Source organism: Phyllostomus discolor, chromosome 2, assembly GCF_004126475.2.
Source record: "Phyllostomus discolor isolate MPI-MPIP mPhyDis1 chromosome 2, mPhyDis1.pri.v3, whole genome shotgun sequence".
NCBI lineage: Eukaryota > Metazoa > Chordata > Mammalia > Chiroptera > Phyllostomidae > Phyllostomus > Phyllostomus discolor.
Genome location: NC_040904.2, coordinates 53,755,210 through 53,777,846, shown reverse-complemented (window position 1 = coordinate 53,777,846; position 22,637 = coordinate 53,755,210). Strand labels below are relative to the sequence as shown.

The following is a 22,637-nucleotide window of genomic DNA, read 5'->3' as shown; positions in this document are numbered from 1 at the left end:
AAGCAAAAAGTATTTTTAAAAGGCATGCCTCATGATAAATGAAACATGGCCCATACATGCTATGGAATATATTTCAAACTTAAAAGTAATGAAATTTGACAAATGCTACAACATGGATGACCCTTAAAGACATTACGCTAAGTGAAATAAATCAGTCACAAAAGCACAAACACTATCTAATCCCACTTAGATGAGGTACCCAGAGTGACCAAATTCAAAGACACATGGCAGAATGGTGACTGACAGGACCCGGGGACCAAGAGAATGGGGAGTTGTTGGTTAAGCGGCACAAGGTGTCAGTTGTGGAAGATGAGAAAAGTTCTGGAGATAGACAGTGGTGATGGTTACACAACAACGTGAACATACATAACGCCGCTGAACTGGACACATAAAAATGGTAAATTTTATATGGGTATTTTATCACATTAAAAAAAATGCACACCTGAACATGGGATTGTTGATTTCTCTGTTCATAATCATAGCTTCAAACATTGGCCCTTCACGTACAACAAACTCTATCATTCGATGTATCAGGGCGAGCAAATTCCTACAACAACAACAAAGTTAAAGAAAATGGATTCAGACCTACCACTATATAAAACTACACTTGACTAAGTTACTATATTGTGCAGAAAAAAATTATTCTGCTGACTAATGGAGAATTTTATACCAAAAAGTACCCTGGAGACTTGTGCATTAAAGAGGGAGTGGGACAGTGGGGACAGGGAGTGGGAGGGGGAGGAAAGGTAAAGGGAGGGTAGGAAACCACAACACAGCTTCATAGTAATAAAGATTTAATTTTCTAAATGCCACTTAATTTCACTTTCCAAATGCAAAACATTAAATTATGAATCACAACTAATTAGAAAGCTGCAAATTCGCAGTATCAGTAACTTAGAGCTTACATGTTATCATAGCCATCTAAAATCTTATATACTAGCTCAGTTTTAAAAGAAAATATTACTAAACCAAGCACCTTTGTGGTGGTATTCAAATGTTATGCACATCACTATCATTTATAAAAATATAAAGCCATTTAACAAATACAAGGCCTGACCTAATAAAAAATCCATCTAACTCCTGTGATTTTTCTGGTACACATATAGCAGATGGAGTTTTCATTAAATCTGACCTTTAATGAGGCAACATCCCTTTGGACCACACTTCCAACTAGTTCACACAATTCATGACATGTATAATTTTGCCTGTCTATTATGAATCAATGAAGTAATTATATTGTCACAGCCTTAAATGGAGTCCTCTTTCTAAAATATTCCAAAATAAGGGCCATGGGGGGATGCCCTTCACATTTTTCATAACAATTACTTTTCAGTATTTAAGCCAAAAATAAACAAGTAACTTTTTAATACATTTATTTTATGGGTTAGGCTCATAGAAAGCCTTTATTTTTAAAATCTGAAGCTGAGTCCTAAAACCACATTATACCTTATTAGACTCCAAATAGAATTTTAGTCATGGATTATGTCAGGCAAAATGACTCAACTTATTGTAAGCTGTTATTAATTTTTCATTTCACCAATTCCCCAGCATAGAGCTGGGAAATAATTGGGAAAAGCAAAAGGATATTGGCTCTTATACAAGGCACACACTAAATTACACCTTTGGCATTCTCAGCTCAAATCAAGAAATTAAGTTTATGTAACTGCTAGAATATAAATAAATATATAGTTATAGAATAAGACAGATTTTTTTGGCTCTAGAATGCCTGCTTCAGAGTACATGAACAGTAAAATAGTTTATCTCATGGTGATTATAATTATTTTCTCACAGTTTTCAAACAAACCTACTTAAGTGGACACTAAAATCTCTACATAGTGAAAAAAATGAATTTTTGACTACCTAAAGGGTCCTAAAGAGGTCAAAAAAATTCTACGAAGGTTTAAATCTTTACAAAGGGGAAACTACACATTTAAAAACTACTGATTCAACTTCAAATTGTTAAACAGAAAGCTAAAAAACATTAATTTTAAATCTAACAACTATTTTTCTTTTACAGAAGAATTAATTGCTCTGCAAATCTGCAGTTCTTGATATCCAAATGAGAATGAATTATCCAAATGAGAATGAATGTATTCTCAGATCCGTAGTTAATGATATAATTTTGAAGGAAGGGACATAGTGTGAAGTTATGATTCAGTTGCAAAACTCCCACTGGTATGTGTCAAATTAAAGTGAAGGAAATTGTATGTATCATAATATATAAAAATCAATTTCTAGGTGGATAACTGCTATACATTCAGAAACTTGTATGAATTAAGTCAAAAGCAATTTGATTTAGGTATTAAAGATAGACAAAAAAAATGGTTTAGCAAGTTTTAAAGAAATCATTCTAATGGTGAATCAAGACTTTTTAGCAAAATGTACTCAACATTTAGTTCAGAAAGAAGCTGAGCCACATGTAAAGGTACTACTTGATATATGCTTTCTGAATGCTACAAAATATTTTCCTGTGAATGATTTATCAGTAGAAGAAAAAAACCCACCAGAGTTTTAAACAGGCTTGTAACTATAAAATCTATTTTTAGAAAATTTAGAGTTTAAAAGAAGTTTTAAAATGTTGCATACAATTATTTAAAATCAGAATCTGACAATTAGTTGTTCCTAACTTGAACTCAACATTATTAAATAAATGTTATCACACTCTTTTTCGTTAAGGATTATGTGTTTCTTATTTTAAAAAGGGTGACTTTTCTACCAGGATGAAACAGTGTAGTACAAAAAGGTGACATTTAAGTGCACTATTTTATTTTAAAATGGTAATTATCTTATTCTGGGCAACAACAACAAAAAAATTGTTTCTCAGTTATAATAAAACCACATTTATTGGAGTTGATCGTACCAATGTCTGGTCAAAAACTGTATACTTTCCCAATCCATCCCATGATGTTTTCCTGGTCCCCCGCTGCCGCAGACAGTTCAGCTGGTGTTGCTCACCAAGGCCAATGTCAAAGAGAATTTGGTATTCTTTTGTGTTCATTTATTATTCAACCAGTGTTGTGTTCCTGTGTTTGGGAAAAGGCTTAGCTTGACTGAGCAAGAGCATACCTACAGCATGAATTCTTCTGTTTCAACATCATGTTGGGAAAAAAAGGAAAATAAAAGATTTCCAAACACCTTTGTTATCATTTTTAAAAGTTTCTAGTATGTTCAGTGTTCATGAAAACAGGAATTCCTTAATCAATCAGAAAAAAGTAAAGCTATGCCTTCCATAAGGAAACTAGACTAAGATTGCATATTACACACAGACAATTCAGAAACAAAGAAAAAAATAACTGGGTCAAACTATAACATTATCTAAAATTTAAGATACATTTAAAACCCCTATTTCACCATCACAATAATCTAATATGATTAAGACTAACACCACCAGATTAAATCTATTAAACACATTCTAACTACTAAAGCTATAAAGTTCCCTACAATGGTGACAATAAAAACAAAACAGATAATGACATAAAATTGCACAGTATACTAAAGTTAGTTAAATTTCAAATATCCCCAAAAAAAGTACTGGGAAGAAACCATTGCTCAGTCAAGATATCACCTTTTCCTCAACACCATTTTTTTTTAATTCAGAAGGGGATATTGTCTATATTTAGATCAGTAATAATAAAGAAAAACATGTACCTTTCTGTTGGGATAACCACTTTGACTATGGCTTGCGACAGAGTCTGTATATGAAGTCACATCAGATAATAAACATAGAATATGTGAGTATTGTTAACAAGTAACAAGCAAAAATATACATATGCATTGAAAATACTACACATCTAATCACAAGTTTTGCAGGCAATCACTGCTTTTGAAGTAATTATACACTAAGCAATTACATAAAAGCAAAATGTTTGTGTCCAGTGAACAATAAATGTTCACCAAATGCAAAGAATCAGAACATTCCTGCCAGAATGCACATCAATGCACTGCAATAGGTACTACACTGAGAATTATCAGATAAAGATTTTAATTTGTGAAATAATTAACTGTTTGCTTCTGACCATAACACAGTTTGCTACTTTGTTCCCAAGCCTTTAAAACCAGCCCTGACATTTGGTGTAATTAATTAATTCATAATGCAACCAACAAATTCTTTATAACTTGAAATTAAGTTGGTTTTATGTTTAATAAAAAGAAAATACTCACCCTTTGCTTTTTCTAGAGTTAATGTTTTTTAAAAACCACATTTGCTCTCAAATATTCTAATACCTCAGATCTTGAGAACTAAGTTAGCTACCTGTCATCCAAACAGTTTAACTATTTAGGAGGTCTTTCTAACTGAAAAGTCACTTAACTAAGTACAAAATCATCACTTTCTCAGAACAAAGTAAATTTAGATACTGTACTTAAGCAAACCAGGATACAACAGTGGATAAATGGGGAAGGGAGGAGAACTTAATAAGTGGTCAAAAAGGAATGGTAGCCACAATAATAAGACCTAGTATTTCAAACAGGGTGTCCATGGGCTAAGGCAGGGAACACATCTACTTAAGAGTTGCCAAACACAATTACACATTTTCTAGAAAATTGTTGAAAAGAAATACTACCACAGATTTAGTATTTACAAATATATGCGGCCCTATGTACATTTTTAAAATTACCTTCTCAAAATCCTCCTTGTTTTTAGGTGGCGGTAACATGGGAGCATTGGGATTTTTTAACCGCTCTCTAGGCTGCGCATTAAAAGGCAGTCCTGATGGAGGTGGGGGAAGCGTATGTTCCATCATAGAAGGCGGAATGTATATTGGGTGTGGAGGAATAGGCACAGCTTTACCCCAACCTAACTTCATTTCAAAAGACATAATCATCTTTCCTGCAAGAAAGAAAAGAGCAGTTACCTTGGTAGTAACTCACAAAAGAAAATACAAGATTTCTGCAGCTTAATTAATTTTTAACCTTTCCATTTCTGATACTTTTTTTCCTCTGATTTTATAAATACTTTACAGAACGCACAAAAAAAGTGTCTGAATTCTATAAACAAATAATTTTCTTACCATTTAAATTTTTTAAAGCTCTTTCGGCATCTCTTCTATTCATAAAGGCCACAAAACCACAATTTCTCTCTCTCGCTCTTTCTTCATCAGTCCGAGGCCACATAATTTTCACACTGGCTAATGGTCCAAATCTTCCAAATTCTTGGCACAGCATTTCTTCATTCATCTATTAAAAGTCGTAAGTTTGTGTATGTAAAAAAGAGAGAGAAAAGAATTCTATGCAACAAAAAGCAAAGTAGTTTCTGCAAAATGAAGAAACATATTAATGCCACATTTTCCCATTCAAGTACTAGGCCCTCTGCATAAATCAAATCCTGCCCCAATGGGGCATTCACAAATCTTTTCATACAAGAAACACTATTTTATATAAACTAGTAGACAGGGTGATGGGGCTGGGTGGCTAGAAAAATCAAAAGCACACCTTTACTTCCCCTCATCCCCCTTTGGAGATCCTGCATCTCAAATAAGTCTGTTTAGGCATTTAGCAATGTTTTTTCAGGCAGCAGTAATGACCACATTTAAGTTAAGAAGGAAGTGTTTGTTGGAAGTTAAAAGAAAAAACAGGATCTAATCACCTTTTCTTTTTCCAGCACTCAGCTACCAATGTAATCAAGAAAAAACACTAAATATACAATAAGGCCAAAAATACACACACTTTTTAAAAAGAGTACACTATGAGCCTTGGCCGAGTAGCTCAGCTGGTTAGCACATCCTCCCGATATGCCAAGGTTGCAGGTCTGATCTCTGGTCATGGCACATATACAAAAAGCAACGAGTGAATACATAGACAAGTGGAAGAACAAATCAATGTTTCTCTTTCCCTTCCCCCCTCTAAAATCAATAAAAATTTTTTAAAAATTAAAAAAATATTTAAAAGAGTACTCTACATATAACCACCACTACATTCCCTATAACACAATTAACACTGACACGGGGAACGGAATTTTAAGAATATGAAAGTCAGAAAGTACAAATAGTAGTTTGTTACTATGGGGTGGGAGGAGGGGGAAGGTGAAGGAAACCCATAAGGAAGCAAGCTATGCATCAGCAGGAGGTAGTCTCAAAAGATACCGTCCACCATTTACCATAGCCTCATGTGACAGATAATAAAAGCAGCACCTAGTAAAACTGTTCAAATTCAGAGTAAGTATAGTGCAGTTACAGAAAGAAGAGACAAACCTTTAAGAAGTGTTACAAGACAATTCAGTCCACACCAGCAAAAAACTTGAGACTCTAGTTCCATGAAACTTGCTCACTTCAGATTCTTAACTTTATTGATTTTTTTGACAAAGCAGTGTTCTTCAAAAAGTATAAAAGCATGTAAGCCAACATTCATCTTAGTTTTTCTATTATTACCTGTGGATTAATGTTTCCAAGGTATAAATTAGTAGTGCTTGGATCTCCCACATCATGTGACCCAGGCGCATAGTCATCAAGAACTAAAGCAAAGAGAAAAAAAAATTATAACCTGAAAAATACAATGTCTAGATAATTTCTATTAATTAAAAAAGCAAAAAACTGTATTACCACCAGATGATCTATTTCTTCTTGAAGGCGCATCCACTTTAAAAGAAAGAAAACAATTCTTAATTTTCAGAATAGCTAATCACAAATGTAAACACTAAAACAAATGTCACTTACTGGAACGCCGCTGACCATCAGAATCTGACTGAGGCGGCTCAAATCGACTTAACCTGCCTTTTGTTTTATGTCTCTCATCGCGCTCTTCTTGAATTCTGTTGAAAATATTTACAATCACTAATAATGAGCCAAAATTTATTTGTTCACATTTAACAAAAATAGAATCTATCCAGGTATCATCTTCAGATGAAAGATTAGAGACCCTCAGCTATAACAGAATTAAGAGAAAATTTCTAATATATCATACAATCAATGAAATACAAAGCCCACTTTTAAAGTGAGGAAGAAATTCAACACTGACACCAAGAATCGGTTTTTCTTGGCTAAGTTCGACCATTCCTCACCCCTACACTTCAGTAACTATATTGTTTCCACTGCAAACAGGACTCCGGCTGTTAATCAATTCAATTGCATCCACATAATACAAGCAAACTAGATGCTGGATGAAATGCTAATATATTTTCAAACATACCCCACAAAATACCCCTATAGTATCTAAAAAAACACCAAATGGTAAGCCAGTTAGTAGTAACTAACTGGGATGGTCCATTCTTCATACCTGCCATCTGTAAATATGAGCTCAGTTTACCTCTGATTCTCAGCACTAGAAAACTTACTGTTTCAATTCTTCTTTGAAGAGTTCCAAATTGCTTTTTTTCTTTTCTTTCTCCCCTTTCTTCAGTGGCTATGAAGGATATGACAAGTTATACTTCAAACAAAGGAAGGGTAAACAAAACTAATGGTTCAATAATCATTTTAAATATTTTTTATTTTAGTGCCAATTATGTTCTAATTATGTAAATTAGAAAGAATGAATGCTTCTGTTATCAGTTCCCCTTCCTGTTCTCTCAAACTAAGAATTTAACAATTTTAAAAACAAACAAAATAACAACCAGCAGTTTTAAAAGGAGCCTAACCTCACGCCCCTTCGCCCCCAAAAGCCTGCGATACCTAGGCCCAAATATTACTGTTGGAGGAAACAGGGGGCAAAATTAATGAACTTACAAAGTGACTGAATTCCCATGTAAAGTAACTGTCATGAACAACTACCAAAAATTGCACCCCTCAAAACAATATCCTTGGATTACTGAAGCAATAACATCTTTGGAATTTCTTTTACAAAATTACTTTGAAAACTGCTTTTGGAATAACTTCTTAAAAGTGCCAAAGTAACTCAAAAGAGAAGAAAAGTCTTTTTAACAAATAGTACTAGGACAACTGAATACCCACATGCAAAAAAGAATGAAGCTGGAACTTTACTTCACACCATATGCAGTGGACTAAAGTAGATTTACAGTTGTAATACAAATAAACCATACAATAACTAATAAATAATAATAAAAGAATAATAAAGTGTTTCACATACTCACAACCGTACACCTACTTTTGCCCACCCCTGTATAAAAAAATTCACTCAAATGATTCAGAGTTAAATGTAGAAGCCAAAACCTATAAAATCTTAAGAGAAAAGCACGTAAGTTAACCTTCATGACCTTAAATTAGGCAACAATCTCTTAGACATGATATCAAAAGCATAAGTGAAAAGAAAAAAATACTGATAAACTGAACATCAAAATTAACCTTAAGTGGCTCAAAGGACACTATAAAGAAGTGCAAAGATAACCCACAGAATGGGAGAAAACATCTGCAAATCAGAGAGCTGTTAAGAAACTTGACTCCAGAAGGTGTAAAATATTCTTACAACCCAACAAGAAATAAATAAGCAAATTAAAAAATGTGCCAAGAATCTGAAAAGACATTTACTTCCACAGAAGACTACGAATGGATGATAAATACATCAGAAATGTTCAACAACATTAGGGAAGTGTAAATCAAAACGACAAATAGGTACAACTTCACACCCACTAAGATGATGATAATAAATTTTTAAAATGAACAACTTTAACAAGTATTGATGAATTACGGAAAAACTGGAAACTTATACATTGCTAATAGGACTACATCACGGTACGGCTAGTTTGGAAAATAGTTTGGCAGTTTCTAAAGAAGTTAAAATAGAAGTTACCACATGACCCAGCAACACCACTCCTAGGTATATATAAAGGAATAAAAATGTATGTCCACACAAAAGCCTATATGCAAATATTTATAGCAGCATTATTCTACAATAGCCAAAATGTGGAAACAACTCAAATGTCCATCCAGTGACTAATAGATAAGCAATGTGGTATATCCATAATATGAAATATCATCCAAATACAAAAAGGAATGAAGTGTTGATATATGCCACAACACAGATGAACCCTGAAACATTATGCAAAGAAACCAGACACAAAGAGCCACATGCTGTATGACTCCATTTGCATAAAATGTTCAGAACTGACAAACCCAAAGAGAAAGAAAGTAGATTAGTGCTTGCCAGAGATTGGCGATAACTAAAAATAGGTATTAGGTTGCTTTCTGAAATAATAAAAATGTTCTGAAATTAGAGATCAGTGGTTGCTGCACAACAGTAAAGATACTAAAAAAAAAAATCACTTAATTGTGTACTTCATAAGGATGAATTTTTATGGTATACAAATTACATATCAATAAAGCATCCTTTTTAAAAACTGCTTTCAGAGCTATTTTAAAAGTCATATAAGAATAATCAGTCTCATTATTCAATGTAATAGTATTTCTTCACCAAACCTGATTCTAAATGACATCTACCTACCTTCCCTCATAAAAACCTCACCCTCAAAAAATAAAAACTACTAACACTGAGAATACTTAAAAGAAAGTGTCTGATAGCAATTCCAAATAAATTTCACAACTGTTCTAGATACAATACACTGTTGGAGTACATTTAGCTTCCAAAGTAACTAACACTACACATACTGATATGATTTAAATACCTCAATTCAGAATTGTTTAAAAATACAATCTTACCATTTTACATTTACACCTAAAAACTGTCATATGCTATATGCTATGAGTAAACTACAGTCATAGCAATGTAAGTATAGCAATAGCAAATGCCCACTGCTCCAAGAGCACAAACTGTTATCTATCCATATGTCCTACTCTAATTTATTCTCTCCCATCTAGGAAGATTAAGCATCAAAACTCAACATCTACTCCCAAAATAATTTAAAAGAAACCAAAGTCCTGCTTACAGTGGAAGTACTGAAAGTATCATTGGTGGCATCATCTCATCATTTGTGGTCACTTATTTAAGTATGACTTACAGGTTTTTTGGTTTCTATCACAAGAAGAGATGGTGGTCTTTCATTGGATGACTGACTTGGAGGGTTTTTTTGATCTGCAAATCTTGAAGATGGCTTATAGATTTTGCCTCTTTTTTCATCTGTTTCATGTTCTTCTGAAATTTAAAATACTAAGTTTCAGTATTTATTTTACATTTGGATTTTGTTATTTTTATTTAAAAATAAAAATTAATAAAATGCCTTTAGTACTAAGATAATCATTATTGACCAAATATTAAGTTAAATTCAATTAATACCCTATATTCAAAAATACTAATTTGATCACTTTATAGAAAAACTGACATATATTAAAATTTTTAGAGAGTATTCTACTGTCTTAAAACTTGGAAGGCAGCCCTGACTGGTATGGCTCAGTGATTTAGCATTGTCCAGCATACTGGAAGGTCGCCGGTTCATTTCTGGTGGGGGCACATGCCTGGGTTGTAGGCAAGGTCCCCGGTTGGGGGACAGCCAGAGGCAACCGAATGATGTTTCTCTCCATCCCTTCCCCTTTCTCTAAAAATAAAAAAAAATCTTTTAGAAAAATAAAAACTTGGAAGGTAATAAATAGTTTTAAAACTTATCTGGCTCCAATTTCTCATTAATCCATATTTAGCCACTTAAGTTTGCTAATTAATATCACCACTAGAGGGTGCCGATAGACAGGAAACATTAAATTCAAAAGCCATCAAACTTATTTCATAATTATCTGCAGTCATTTATCCAAGGCTTTTGGGTTTACTCAAGGGCTATAATGTTCACACTTACCTTTAGCTGCATTAACAACACCTCCACGCACAAATGTCTTCACTTTATTACCATCACTTCCTTCAAAAGCAGCAAGAAATTCCTCATAAATCTCAGCAGCAGCCTTTTCATCTTCCTAAATTTACATGAATATATTAATATCACAATGTAAAAATTATTACTGTTCATAGGGTTAAACTCCTCAAGGAATGTCAATGAAACCTCTCCCCACACTGGGGAAAGCAGATTAAGAAGTCCTAATGGGCAATAGCTAATCCTCAATAGATATTAATATTAATTAACATTGAAACTAACAGAGGCTTTGCTCTTCTAACTGGCAATTAGTGGGACCAGGAAAGGACCCATTAATTTATTTAAAGACAATTCAATGGTTAATGACAACTGACTATAAAAAACGTATTATTCTATTAATGTTTATGTTGTTTCCACAGCGCAATAATTTAATTCAGTGAATACAAAGGTTCCCATCACAAACCATTGAAGACATAAATATTAGAAATTGAAGCAGACTTATCTCCAGACAGTTGGCATTAAAAAAAAACTAAGAACCTTGACAATTTCCATTATAACTATGCTAAATGTCCTAAAAATATATGACTAGAAAGGCCAATGCAACAGAATAAAAATTACAGAAATAAATCCAATAACGTGGAAATTTTACATTCAATAAATGTGGTATCTCAAATCAGTGAACAGATGGACTTTTCAATAAATGATGGTGGGGGGTACCTTGATAGCTAATTGAAAAAAGATGAAAACGAACCAATTATTCACATTATACACAAGTAGAAAAAAGATTAAAATGAACGAATTATTCACATTATACATAAAGAGAAGTGCAAATGTATCAAATTTAATTTAAAAAACAAAGCCAGCCCTGGCGGGGTGGTTCAGTTAGTTGGAGCATGGTCCTGTACACCAAAAGTCTGTGGGTTCAATCCTCAGTCAGGGCACATGCCTAGACAGCGGGTTCAATCCTGAGGTGCAGATTAAAATAATAATATAAATAAATAAATAAAACCATATAAGTATTAGAAAAAATGAGGAAAATTCCTTTGTAAGCTGCGAGTGGGGAAAACTTGACTGAAAAATCAGAAACCTTATGGAAGGACTGATAAATCTGATCACATAATAAATATTTTCTACATGAAAAAAACACCAGAAGCAAAATAAAAAGACAATCAATGAACTGGGATAAAACACTGCACCTTGTATCATACACAAAGTGTTAATATACCTAATATACAAAGAGTTCCTAAAAAATATAGATAATCTAACATAGAAAGATTAGTTATGAGCCGACAGTTCACAGAACAAACACAAGAAAAACTATCCTACCTTATTTATAAGAGAAATACAAATTTAAAACTATACTATTTTCACTTGGCAGATTGGCAAAAACTTCTTTGATGACATTCTCTGTTGACAGGCTACGGGGAAACCACCTCTTAAAAATTGCTGACAGGAATGCAAAATAGCCCTGCCCTTATAGAGAGCAATTTGACAATATCTAGCAGAGCTACAATTATGTTATTTACCATCAACCCAGTAATCTCACTTACAGTGATTACTTACTATGTATCTGCATAATACTACCCATAGCAGCACTATTTGACATGTCAAAAGACCAAAACACAAATGCCCTGAATAGAATTTTAGTTGAATGAACTGCTGCATTATCTACACAGCTATTTTTAAAAAATAAGTATTTCAATATACTTGCAGTAATCTCTGAGACATAATATTAAGTGAAAAAAGCAAGATGGAGAAAAAAGCATACTGTATATAGCATGCTACTGTGCATCTAAGAAAGGAATGGGTACAATCTACATGTACATGTTTGCTTATAAAAAAGAAACGATCGCCCTGGCTGGCATAGCTCAGTGGATTGAGCACGGGCTGCGAACCAAAGTGTCGCAGGTTCGGTTCCCAGCCAGGGCACATGCCTGGGTTGCAGGCCATGACCCCCAGCAACCGCACATTTCTCTTTCTCCCTCCCTTCCCTCTCTAAAAAATAAATAAATAAAATCTTAAAAAAAAAAAAAAAGAAAGAAACCAGAAAATAATCAAAATTGCTACATAGCAGAGAGAAAATGGTGGAGGACACAGGGATCTAGAAGCTAGACTCCTCTGATTACATCTTACGTTATAGATTTGACTTGGAGGTGGCAGCTGAAAATATCCTGGAAGTCAAAAGTCTGAAAAACAGCTCTCGAATGCCCATACTCTTACTTCCCCCTTTAGATAAATTTATTTCCAAAGATAACTCAAAATACATTTTAAATATTACCTTTTTCTTCAATTCTTCTTGCTCCTTCTTACTTAAAGTTCGCTTAGCTGTACTCATTTTTCCAATACTGAATGCTTTAAGTTTATTTTCTAGAAGAGGCTATGAAAAGAAATAAAAATCATACCTTTACATACATTCTTAATACTATCTCATTAAGAACTCAACTAAGGAGTATAACTTAACTGATACACCTCAATTAATAAACCAAATCTTCAGAATAGATGACTTAAGAAAAAAAAATCATTGTAAAGAAGAAAAGCTGAGGGCATGCTAAGCATTAGGTGCCTCCCTACTTGAGCTTAATCCTGAAGTATTCATTAAAGAATACCTTCATTTACTTGCCCAAGTTCAGTAACATACAAAAGCCATTTTTTAAAAAAAAAGGTAAAAAGGCTTCAAACTCCTTCAACCTGCTTGTTGATAGCAAGAATAAAAGCACTTGAGGGAAAACACAGATGTTTCTGAGCAATAGAAGTGGAACAGAAAAACGGTATTTCCAATAGGGAGAAGGAGGGATACATTCCCATGTTTCAGTAGCAGAAATCAAAATACCATCTATAACTGCCAGTTCAGGTACTACAAATCATATCACTTCCTTGTACAATTCAGTAAATCATTTTTTTTTTTTTGCTTTCAATGCTTTCCCATTTTGTTTCCCCTGATATTTTCAGTATCTACCTGGCACCACAGATTTTACAATACTATTGACAATATTCTCCATGCTGTACACTGTATCCTCATTACTATTTTGTAACTATCAATTGTACTTCTTAATCCCTTCAGCTTTTTCACCCAGTCCCCAACAGTCCATTCTCTGTACCTATGAGTCTATTTCAGTTTTGCTTATTCATTTGTTATTTAGATTCCACATGTAAGTGAAATCATGTGGTATTTGTCTTTCTCTGACTTATTTCACTGAGCATAGTAACTCCCTCTAGTAGGTTTATCCGTGCTATCACAAATAAGATTTCATTCTTTTTTTTTTGTTTTGTTTTGTTTTGTTTTTTAATTTTCATTCTTTTTACGGTCAAGTAATATTCCATTGTATATATGTACCACAACTTTTTTATCCATTTGTTCTTCATTAATAACACTGATATTTATGAATGTAATAATTCCATTTTCTTTTCTGAGAAAACAGTACTTTAATGAAATCTTCATTTATGTAACTTAGAAGCAATTTCCTTCTGAAATATGGCTTGAATAAACTGCAAGCCTTTAGTTCAGTTAGTCATTTGAATGTTAGATTTTGATTCATAACTTAAAAAAAGTATTAATTAAATACAACCTAAAATATTGATCTGCAATTAAAATCTGAAGGTTTCTCTAGCACCTACTAAAACAAGAAGTTAACCAATTGCCAAAATTAGACTTTAAAAATCCCTAGTTACTAAAAATGTTTGCCCCTGAGATATGCAGAATGAAAGAATAATATTGTAGAAAACTATTTTAAAGTTACATTAAAATCCCTTTGAAAAAACTGAGCACTTTGTAACCCAAAAGTCAATACTGGGTCTCAGGAACAGATTCAAAATAATTTTCTATCCTAGATAGAAAAAAAAATGTTTTGCCATCCTTCAGTCAGCATCTTTGGTTTCGACTTCAAAAGTTTAAACAAATTATAAAATTACACATAAATTCAATGAAAGACATAATTTTACAAAACAAAATGTTTGGGCCACATTTTATTTATATCCTAAGAGCTTAGTCCAATAGGGAAATGGTTAAGGAAATTTAAAAATGTTTTCACAAAGAAATACAATCATCCATTAAAAAGTTTATTTACAAAAGATTTGTGAAAATTTTAAAAATTGGAACTAAGAACACAGTACTTGTAAGTTGTTCCTGTAAAATGGATCTCACAAAGTAAAAATATTTTTGTGCTGAGAAATACTTAACAAGAAAAATGAAGTGCTATCAATATTAATACTGACTGGTGCTGATTATCTTCTTTATTTTCCAAATTTAATCACAAGAAAATATTTAAAATAAAACAAGAACACCTTTTAGACACATGCAGTAAAGAAGCTCCTTTTCTGGGTCGTAGTATAGCCCTGGACAATGCACCAACCAGAGTATACAGCACCTGTTGTGTTTGCTTCCCAGAGCAAGACTATAAGCTCTCTGAGAACAAGAGATGTGTTTCAATCATCTGTGTATTTCTAGTGACTGGCATTTGGCACTTGGTTCAATAAATGTTTGGTAGAAGGAAGGAACAATAAATCTGACTATTAACCATTTTACATTCGAAACACTCCCTCGTTTTTTAAATAAATTTTTAAATAAAACCTACTTCATTTATGAGCTAAAAAAACATTTCCTTGGATGAACTTAAGTTTATAATTAAACCAAATACAACAAAGAATGCTATTTTTAAATAGTACAAAATGTAACAAACCAACTATCCAACCACCCAACTGAAGTACAGATTAAAACCATTAACTATACTTTCCTATCTTTATCAACACTTACTCTTGAGACATTCTGGTGAGGAGAATCACAAAGGCTTTCACGGGCACTTTCATTCCTATAATTGTGTTTTCTTGGGCTCTTCGGTCGTGTCCGACTTGGCATATCACTATCTGAGGGTCCAGATGCATCCATCTTCAGCAAAAGGAAAGCGAGTTTTTAAAAATCACAAATGTAGTACTGAAAACTAGAAATAACTCAAATATTCAAATACTAACAAATTTAATTATGCACTGTCAAAACTCTCATCTCTTAATACTACCACCAATTTCATCAGAAAAGTCTTCACATACAGGGAAAGTTTCCAATAATTCTATACCTTGCACTTGAATGCTCAAATTTTGTATCAGTGACAAAGAGTCATTACTTTGAAATAACAGGTCCATTTTCTTCATTTTCAGAAAAATACCCGGCAAACACCCAAGTCTGATTACCGTACTTTGTCAGTTGCTCCTTGGAATAAAAATGGCATTCCAGGAAAAAAGAACCCAGTTTCATTTCACAATTTAAACAATCCCACAAGCACTTTTCCTCAAGACAAACATCACACTTTGGTAAACTCAGCTGCCTTATAAGTACTTGCCATTTCATCGCATACAACATTAAAAGAATCACACAAAAGGACAAGAACTAGTATTAGTAATTTCACTGCTGCACCAAGAACATCCTTAAGAGAAACTAGCATAATTTTACTATGACTATGGGAAAGAATACAATGACTACTAGTACATTTTGATAACACTGCCTTGATTCCTGCTCAGGTGCTGACATTTTACCCATCAATTGCTTTTTCACCATAAGTGCAAATGTCACCACAGGGAAAAAGACAAATGTCTTTGTGTTACTGCAAAATAATTTTGAATTCCCAGATTCCCTGGAAGATTCGCAGTGACTCTCAAGGGTCTGAAAAACCATACTTGGAGTGCTGCTGTAATAACATATGTAAAGAATGTTTATTTTGAGTGATATTCAAAATATCAAAACCCTTTAAACAAAAAGTATATGCCCTTCAACAGAGAAATACCTTAATAAATAACTGGACCTCCCCCTGTGGAATATGATGATGCTGTTAGGAAGACTAGACAAGAGCTAAGCCTGCTCACATACAGGGATGTCTAACAGGTATACTGTACAATGAGAAAACAACACTGTGCATAATGCAATGCCACAGTCAATGTACAAGTACACACATTTATGTATGTACAGAATTTTATAAGCATGACAAAAAAGAAAGGAAATAAACATACTAGGTTTCTAACATGGTTTGAAGGATCAATTTACGGGAACAGAACAAAAAAAGAAGAGCAGCAAACAAAAAAGGGAAAAGAAAATAGGCTCATACATTTATTAAGTAAAATAAGGGTAGAGATATAAAAAAATGAATTAAAAAAAATTTAAAAAATGAAATTTAAAGAAAAACACAAAGACTGTCTCTTATACTCACATGTGCATCTGAAGATCCAGATGAATGAACATCTGATGATCTGGTCTGCAAGTATGAAAAACAGAAGTCAGTCTTAATTGATCAGAAAAATGTCTTACTATGCTAACAACTATTTCTCATACTCAATTTTTCTCAGACTTAATTTTTCCAAACTTGCAGCAATTTCTTCACAGCTAATAAAACTAAACGGGCAATCTCTAACTTACAATAAGATTGTGATCCATAATAAATGTGCAAGTCCATTCTTTAAAATTCAGAATGGTTATTTTCTAAAACATGATGCAAATGACGGTCATAAGACACACTGTTCACTGCTGCAGCAGCAACACTGACCTAGCAGCAACTTACTACATAACAAACAAACCTCCCCTCCTTTCTCCAATCACCCAAACTCCTGTAAGGATATTCTAACAGCAAGACAATTCACAGATAAACCCTTGATATCTAGCAAAAGGTACAAATCCAACTGCAGAAATGACTTCAAGGAAAACAAAATCCTATCATCAAATGCCCCACAGGCATCCATTTGCAGCTTGTTTTAAGGGGGCTGCTTCCACTTGGGCATGCCACTGTGGCTGACTATTGCACAAGTCACGGCAGTTTCCAACAGTATCAACTTTCAAAATCCCATCTTATTTTTTTCTTAATTGATCTACAGTTCAGATTACACACAACCTAAGACATTTTATTGGTATTTCACTATTCATCTAAGGACAAAGAAGCCAAGCTGCAAGGCCATTTAAATAAGATTCATATGGATACACACAGTATTACTTCATCGGATTTTCTTACTGAATCAGTTTTTTTCTCTGAACTCCACTTTACTGGGTCCTAGTCAAAATCAGCCTGAAATAACCAAGCACCAAGATACCTTCCACCTTCATTCTCTCTATCCATCATTTTTCTGTCTCCAGCTTTTACTATAATCCTCCTCATTCACTTTCTTCCCCCAGCTAACCTTTCTTAACAGACGAGATGGTATGAAAGAAGAATTTTTTTGATATTTAAATTAACTCTGTGAAACACTTGAAAAACTTGAAATATGCTTATTTGCAGACACTTAGAAATTACAAAATTAAAGAGTATAAATAATTTCTCTTAGAAAAGAAAAAAAGTTCATCAAAAGATACAATGGTCTGGGGGAAAAATCAACTGCCTTCCAGTGTAGGAGTATTAACCTGCTAGGTAGCAAAAATAATATTCTAACCATACAGTAACAAAAAAAATATATAAAATACCTAGAAACGAACTAGAAAAAATATACACAACCTGTGTGAAGAAAACACAAACTATACATAAAGACTCAATTACTCAAGTCACCTTTTGAAAAGACATCATATTCCTGCATAGGAAAACTCATTATAAGAAAATGTACATTAATACCCAAATTTATTTACATACCTAATATGATTTCATTTGACAGCTCTAAATCCCAAAGGGAAATCTTTGCCAGAGGGCAAATGGATTGCCAAAAATAATTCTCAAGTTCAAACAGAAGAAAAAGCATACAAGAGAACCGAAGAATGTATTTTCCTTCCTTTTATGTTCTATGCCACCACATTCAAATCATTTCCAGGACTTAAAAATAACAGCATGGGTTAGGAGCTGCATCAGCTGATTTCAATTAACCTAAGATGGCACTGGTCATATTTACTGCATACTAGACATTTGCCATTGATTTGAAAGTTAAATTCCAACAGTAATTAATAAGATTTTAAAAGAACAGCCAACTTCTAAAAGTAATGGTCCAGATAAACAGTAAATGTAATGCTATCTCAGAAGCACAGCCTCTCCTTCTTAACCTGGAACTGAACTATATCATTTGCCTTGGACTTAGGTTTTTGTCTTCTTTTACAAATAACAAAGTAATGCCTAAAGTTCTTCGGAAGTCTGTAGCATAATTCTTCATCAAAATGGAAAGACCCAAAGCAAGAAATGAAAGGGCAGAATAGGGAAGGTTTGAGGAAATAAAGAAGCAAACATAACAGAAATTTATCTCAGGGTAAGGAAAGCAGACAGTACAGGTGTGGGGAAGGACAGCCAGAAAATCCAAACCAAAAGAATCATTCTGATGGCTGCTGAGGATAAAAAGGTAAAGCCAATTACAAGTATGCCATATGACCCTGTATCTTGGTGGCTGAGAATAAAAACTACTCTTTTCTTCCTGGCTGCTCCTATATTAGTTCAAGTGAAAGGCCTCCACAACCCAAGTTTTCAAATTAGCAACTATCCACAATAACATTCCTGCAACACCGCCCCTCTTGTGTAGTCAACTCTCCATTCCCATTTCTGTCTCCCAAATGTCTTTCTCCTCTCATCTTCTAAAGCATCCACTTGCATCCACACAAGAGTAACAATCTCTCCCACAGGAAGCAAATCAATACCTCTTTGTACTGAGAAGACCCCATTCTTCATCTTCCACCTTGATCCCTCTCATAGGTCCCCAGTCTGCTCTCAACCAGTCCTACACATTTTCAACTCATGTCTGCAAGCTACTCAGGTCCAGTATGTCTAAAATTCCTCGAAAACCATCTTGTCCTCTTGACCTTACCTCTGACAGTGTGTGGTCTGCAAGTACCCAAATGTTAAAAGCACAAACCTAGAGTCAGAATTTGTAATCTTGGGCAGAGTTCCTTCACATGTAAAGCTGAATAGCACCTGCCTCAGGAATGTCGTGAAGGATAAATACAGGTGAAGCACTTAGAACAGGGTTTGGTACATAATAATTACCTAATCAATATGTGTTAGGCAGCAGCATTGTAACAGGGTCATCCTGGACTCCTTCCTTAACCCCTGTGATCAACTGAGTGAAATTCTGTTCATCCTAGCTCTTTTACGAGGGCTCTTTTCCTTTCTAAAGACACCATGTGGTTCAGATCTTCCCTTTATTCACCCATTTACTGGGCAACCATTCACTGGTACTGTGCCTTGCATTACATAAAAAGTAAAGTAAGACATAGCTCCTGTCATTAGCAGCTAACAAAAGAGACAATTAAAAATGTGGCTATGCCACAAGAACACTGGCAAATCTTAATGGAAGATGTTAAGAAAAGCTTCCCAGAAAGGATGTGAAGTGAGACTTTTGAAGCAATCCTCAATCATCAGCACTGCAATGATCTTCAAACTGGTCCTCCTCACTTCCAAATCCTCCCTAAACCATACCCCCAGAATTGCTTTCATAAAGAACTTTCCTGTCTCAAATTTTCCATGGCTCTCTAATTTTATCCCGTAGCATTCAAAGCCCTCCACAATTTAGCTAAAACTTACCTTTCCATCTCAGCTCCTTGTGTCATATGCGAGCACCCTACTAAACCAGACCACTTATCAATCCATTTCCCAGCAGGGTCCCGCCCCCCCTCACCCATCTCTTTTTTCCACCCCCTCTCGGTATCCTTCAAAGCTCTTATTGTTCAAAAGGACTCAATCACTCAAATTCCCCTATGCTCTTGAAGATTCTCCTGCACTGGAATTCAACCAGCTCTCATTTCTTTCCCTAAACTTTTAGGTACCTGACAGTTCTGTCTTGTACTATAATGTTGATTCTCTCCTTCCACTAGACTGCATACTGCCCAAAAGGGAGTAGGGTCTTATTTAATGTTTTTTTTTTCTTTTTCTCAAAATCAAGCACCAGATGGGCAATTGATAGATCCTTAACATACTTGTTGATATAACCTGTTGCAACAAGTACCTACACAACAAAATTGTACCACACACTGTCAACATACTATACTGTCCCCCTGCTAACATGGAGAAGCTTCCTGGCTTAATACCACTCTCCAAGCCAAACTAAGGTCCATCTCTCTCAAAAAAAAAAAAAAATCTGTAAGATCACTGAGACATATACCATGTACAATAGAGTTAAAAAACAAACCTGAAATTATTTTAAAAATTATATCCAAAACACTACCAACACATGAGAAGCTGTAACTACATTTTGTATGTCCTGCAGTTTATCTAAACTGAGGATGGGTCTAGTGAAAAATATTGAACTCCTCAAAGAAAACTTCTAACAGTACAAATTAGTCTCAAGTGTATAGGCAAATGTATCTTGCTTTCAAAAAAGTTATTTCAGCAAAATATCTAGCACATAGCTGGTGTGTAATAAAATGTTAAAGCTACTTAATACAAGCATAAGAGGCAAATTATTTCTAATGTCAATGTTTTTGAGACTACTATCCTGTAACAAGTTTTTATTTCAAAACTGAAGTTCTTTATAAAAAGACAAAAGCAGGAGTCTTCAACTTGCACTCCAAATGGGATGCAGTAAGGCAAATAGGTATCTTTTACAGGTTTACACATCTTCAGGCACCACCAAAGAACATGTGCATAGACAGTAATAAATACCTAAAGATCACCAGCCTTGAATGGATCCCCATTGTACTTATTTCTTACAAGTGAAATACATGTAAGAAAACTGTCAATCAAATTTTTTCCCAAACCAACTTAGCACTGAATGTCCAGAAAGCCAGCAGTATTTTCTTTGTTTATTTACCTATCTTATCCAACTTTTTTCCAACTTTTGACAATATGGCAAAAATTATAAGAATGCAATAATAGGCACACAATTCAGTATTAGTACTATTACCAGCATAGGACATGCAGAGGAAAGTAAATTCTTCTTCATATCCTCATTCTTGCTGAGCAGGCAACAAAAAAAAAATCTCTTCAAGTCAAAATAATAATTTGATAAAATTCTAAGGAAACATGTTTAACACGTTTATAAATGAATAATTATAGGCTCCTTCTTTGTCTCTCTTCTCAAAAATCAGAGCTACAACATGGCATCAACACCCTCTCCCCCAAAGTAGTGTTTTAGTCTGCTGAGAAACAGGAATAATGCACAGGAAAATTTTAGCCCATTCCTAAAACATTTACTGAATCTTTGTATTTGCCAGGCTTTAAAAGGAAAAGCACAGCAAAGTTACACAAAAAATAAAACGGCATGGGATGTCTTCACGAGGAACAACTACAGATAAGGCTAAGCCTATGCATACACAAAATGTAATTTTTAAAGCTAGAAGAAACTGTAGAGGTTACCTAACTTCAACTCTTTATTTTATAATAAGACATGTCAAGTTATTTTGCCATTATCAATGGCAAAAACCTTGTATGTTGTACCTTTTTAAATTAAAACTGTCCTCAATGTCTAGAAATATGATATACAAACATCCCTCCCCATATTAGTGGGAATTTAAGTACCAAAAAAGAATAAGCATGAAACAGACGAATCTTTTCACTCCGTCTGTATTGTACGTTGTCACTCATCTGCTGTAACCAAGGGAAGGGAAATCAACCCAGAGATCAAAGGCTAGAAATTCCAAGCTCTGTAGTATTAGCCAAAATGACCTGATATTCTCTCCAGTAATTTCAGGACTTGTGTTAAAAATAAAAAGCAACAATCTGGGAAGTCATTATGATAAGTAATGACTTATCTCAGGATTAGACTTTATCCTGACATTTTGAAAAGTACTTTTAATTTCCTCTAAGAATAAAAAGGGAAAAGAACCAGTATTATGTACTTTATCAACATTAACTCATTTAATCCTTACTTCTCAACCCTGTAAAAAAGGATTATATCCCTATCACAAAAAGACATTGAGACTCAATAGTTTACACAATCTGCCTTAAAACTGCAAATAATAATTAAGTACCAAGGCAGAAACTGAATCCAAATCTAGTTTGTTATCAAAATCCAAGATCTTTCCACATTGTGCAGCCTCCACATTAATAGTCACATCAATATCCTTTGAATACTGAGATATTCTGATCTCTTTTACAAACATCAGTAGAAAATCTCTTAATGGCAT

At 33.9% G+C, this 22,637-nt stretch overlaps 1 protein-coding gene across 4 annotated transcripts in view; it reads right to left on the bottom strand.

Annotated features, from left to right (window-relative positions):
• LOC114490857 (U2 snRNP associated SURP domain containing) overlaps positions 1 to 22,637 on the bottom strand; it is a 45,814-nt gene that overhangs the window by 21,500 nt on the left and 1,677 nt on the right. For 2 of the 4 annotated variants that reach the window (XM_036017876.1, XM_028504936.2), the window contains exons 2-14: positions 16,831 to 16,875; positions 15,390 to 15,521; positions 12,918 to 13,016; positions 10,628 to 10,742; positions 9,842 to 9,975; positions 7,268 to 7,335; positions 6,651 to 6,745; positions 6,537 to 6,572; positions 6,366 to 6,448; positions 5,010 to 5,175; positions 4,617 to 4,828; positions 3,649 to 3,692; positions 443 to 547 (exon numbers count right to left, since the gene is read on the bottom strand). In XM_036017876.1, the coding sequence (XP_035873769.1) occupies positions 443 to 547; positions 3,649 to 3,692; positions 4,617 to 4,828; positions 5,010 to 5,175; positions 6,366 to 6,448; positions 6,537 to 6,572; positions 6,651 to 6,745; positions 7,268 to 7,335; positions 9,842 to 9,975; positions 10,628 to 10,742; positions 12,918 to 13,016; positions 15,390 to 15,521; positions 16,831 to 16,875 (1,334 nt within the window). The remainder of the gene's footprint in view (positions 1 to 442; positions 548 to 3,648; positions 3,693 to 4,616; positions 4,829 to 5,009; positions 5,176 to 6,365; positions 6,449 to 6,536; positions 6,573 to 6,650; positions 6,746 to 7,267; positions 7,336 to 9,841; positions 9,976 to 10,627; positions 10,743 to 12,917; positions 13,017 to 15,389; positions 15,522 to 16,830; positions 16,876 to 22,637) is intronic. The other 2 variants (XM_028504935.2, XM_036017877.1) reach the window with 2 other exon arrangements.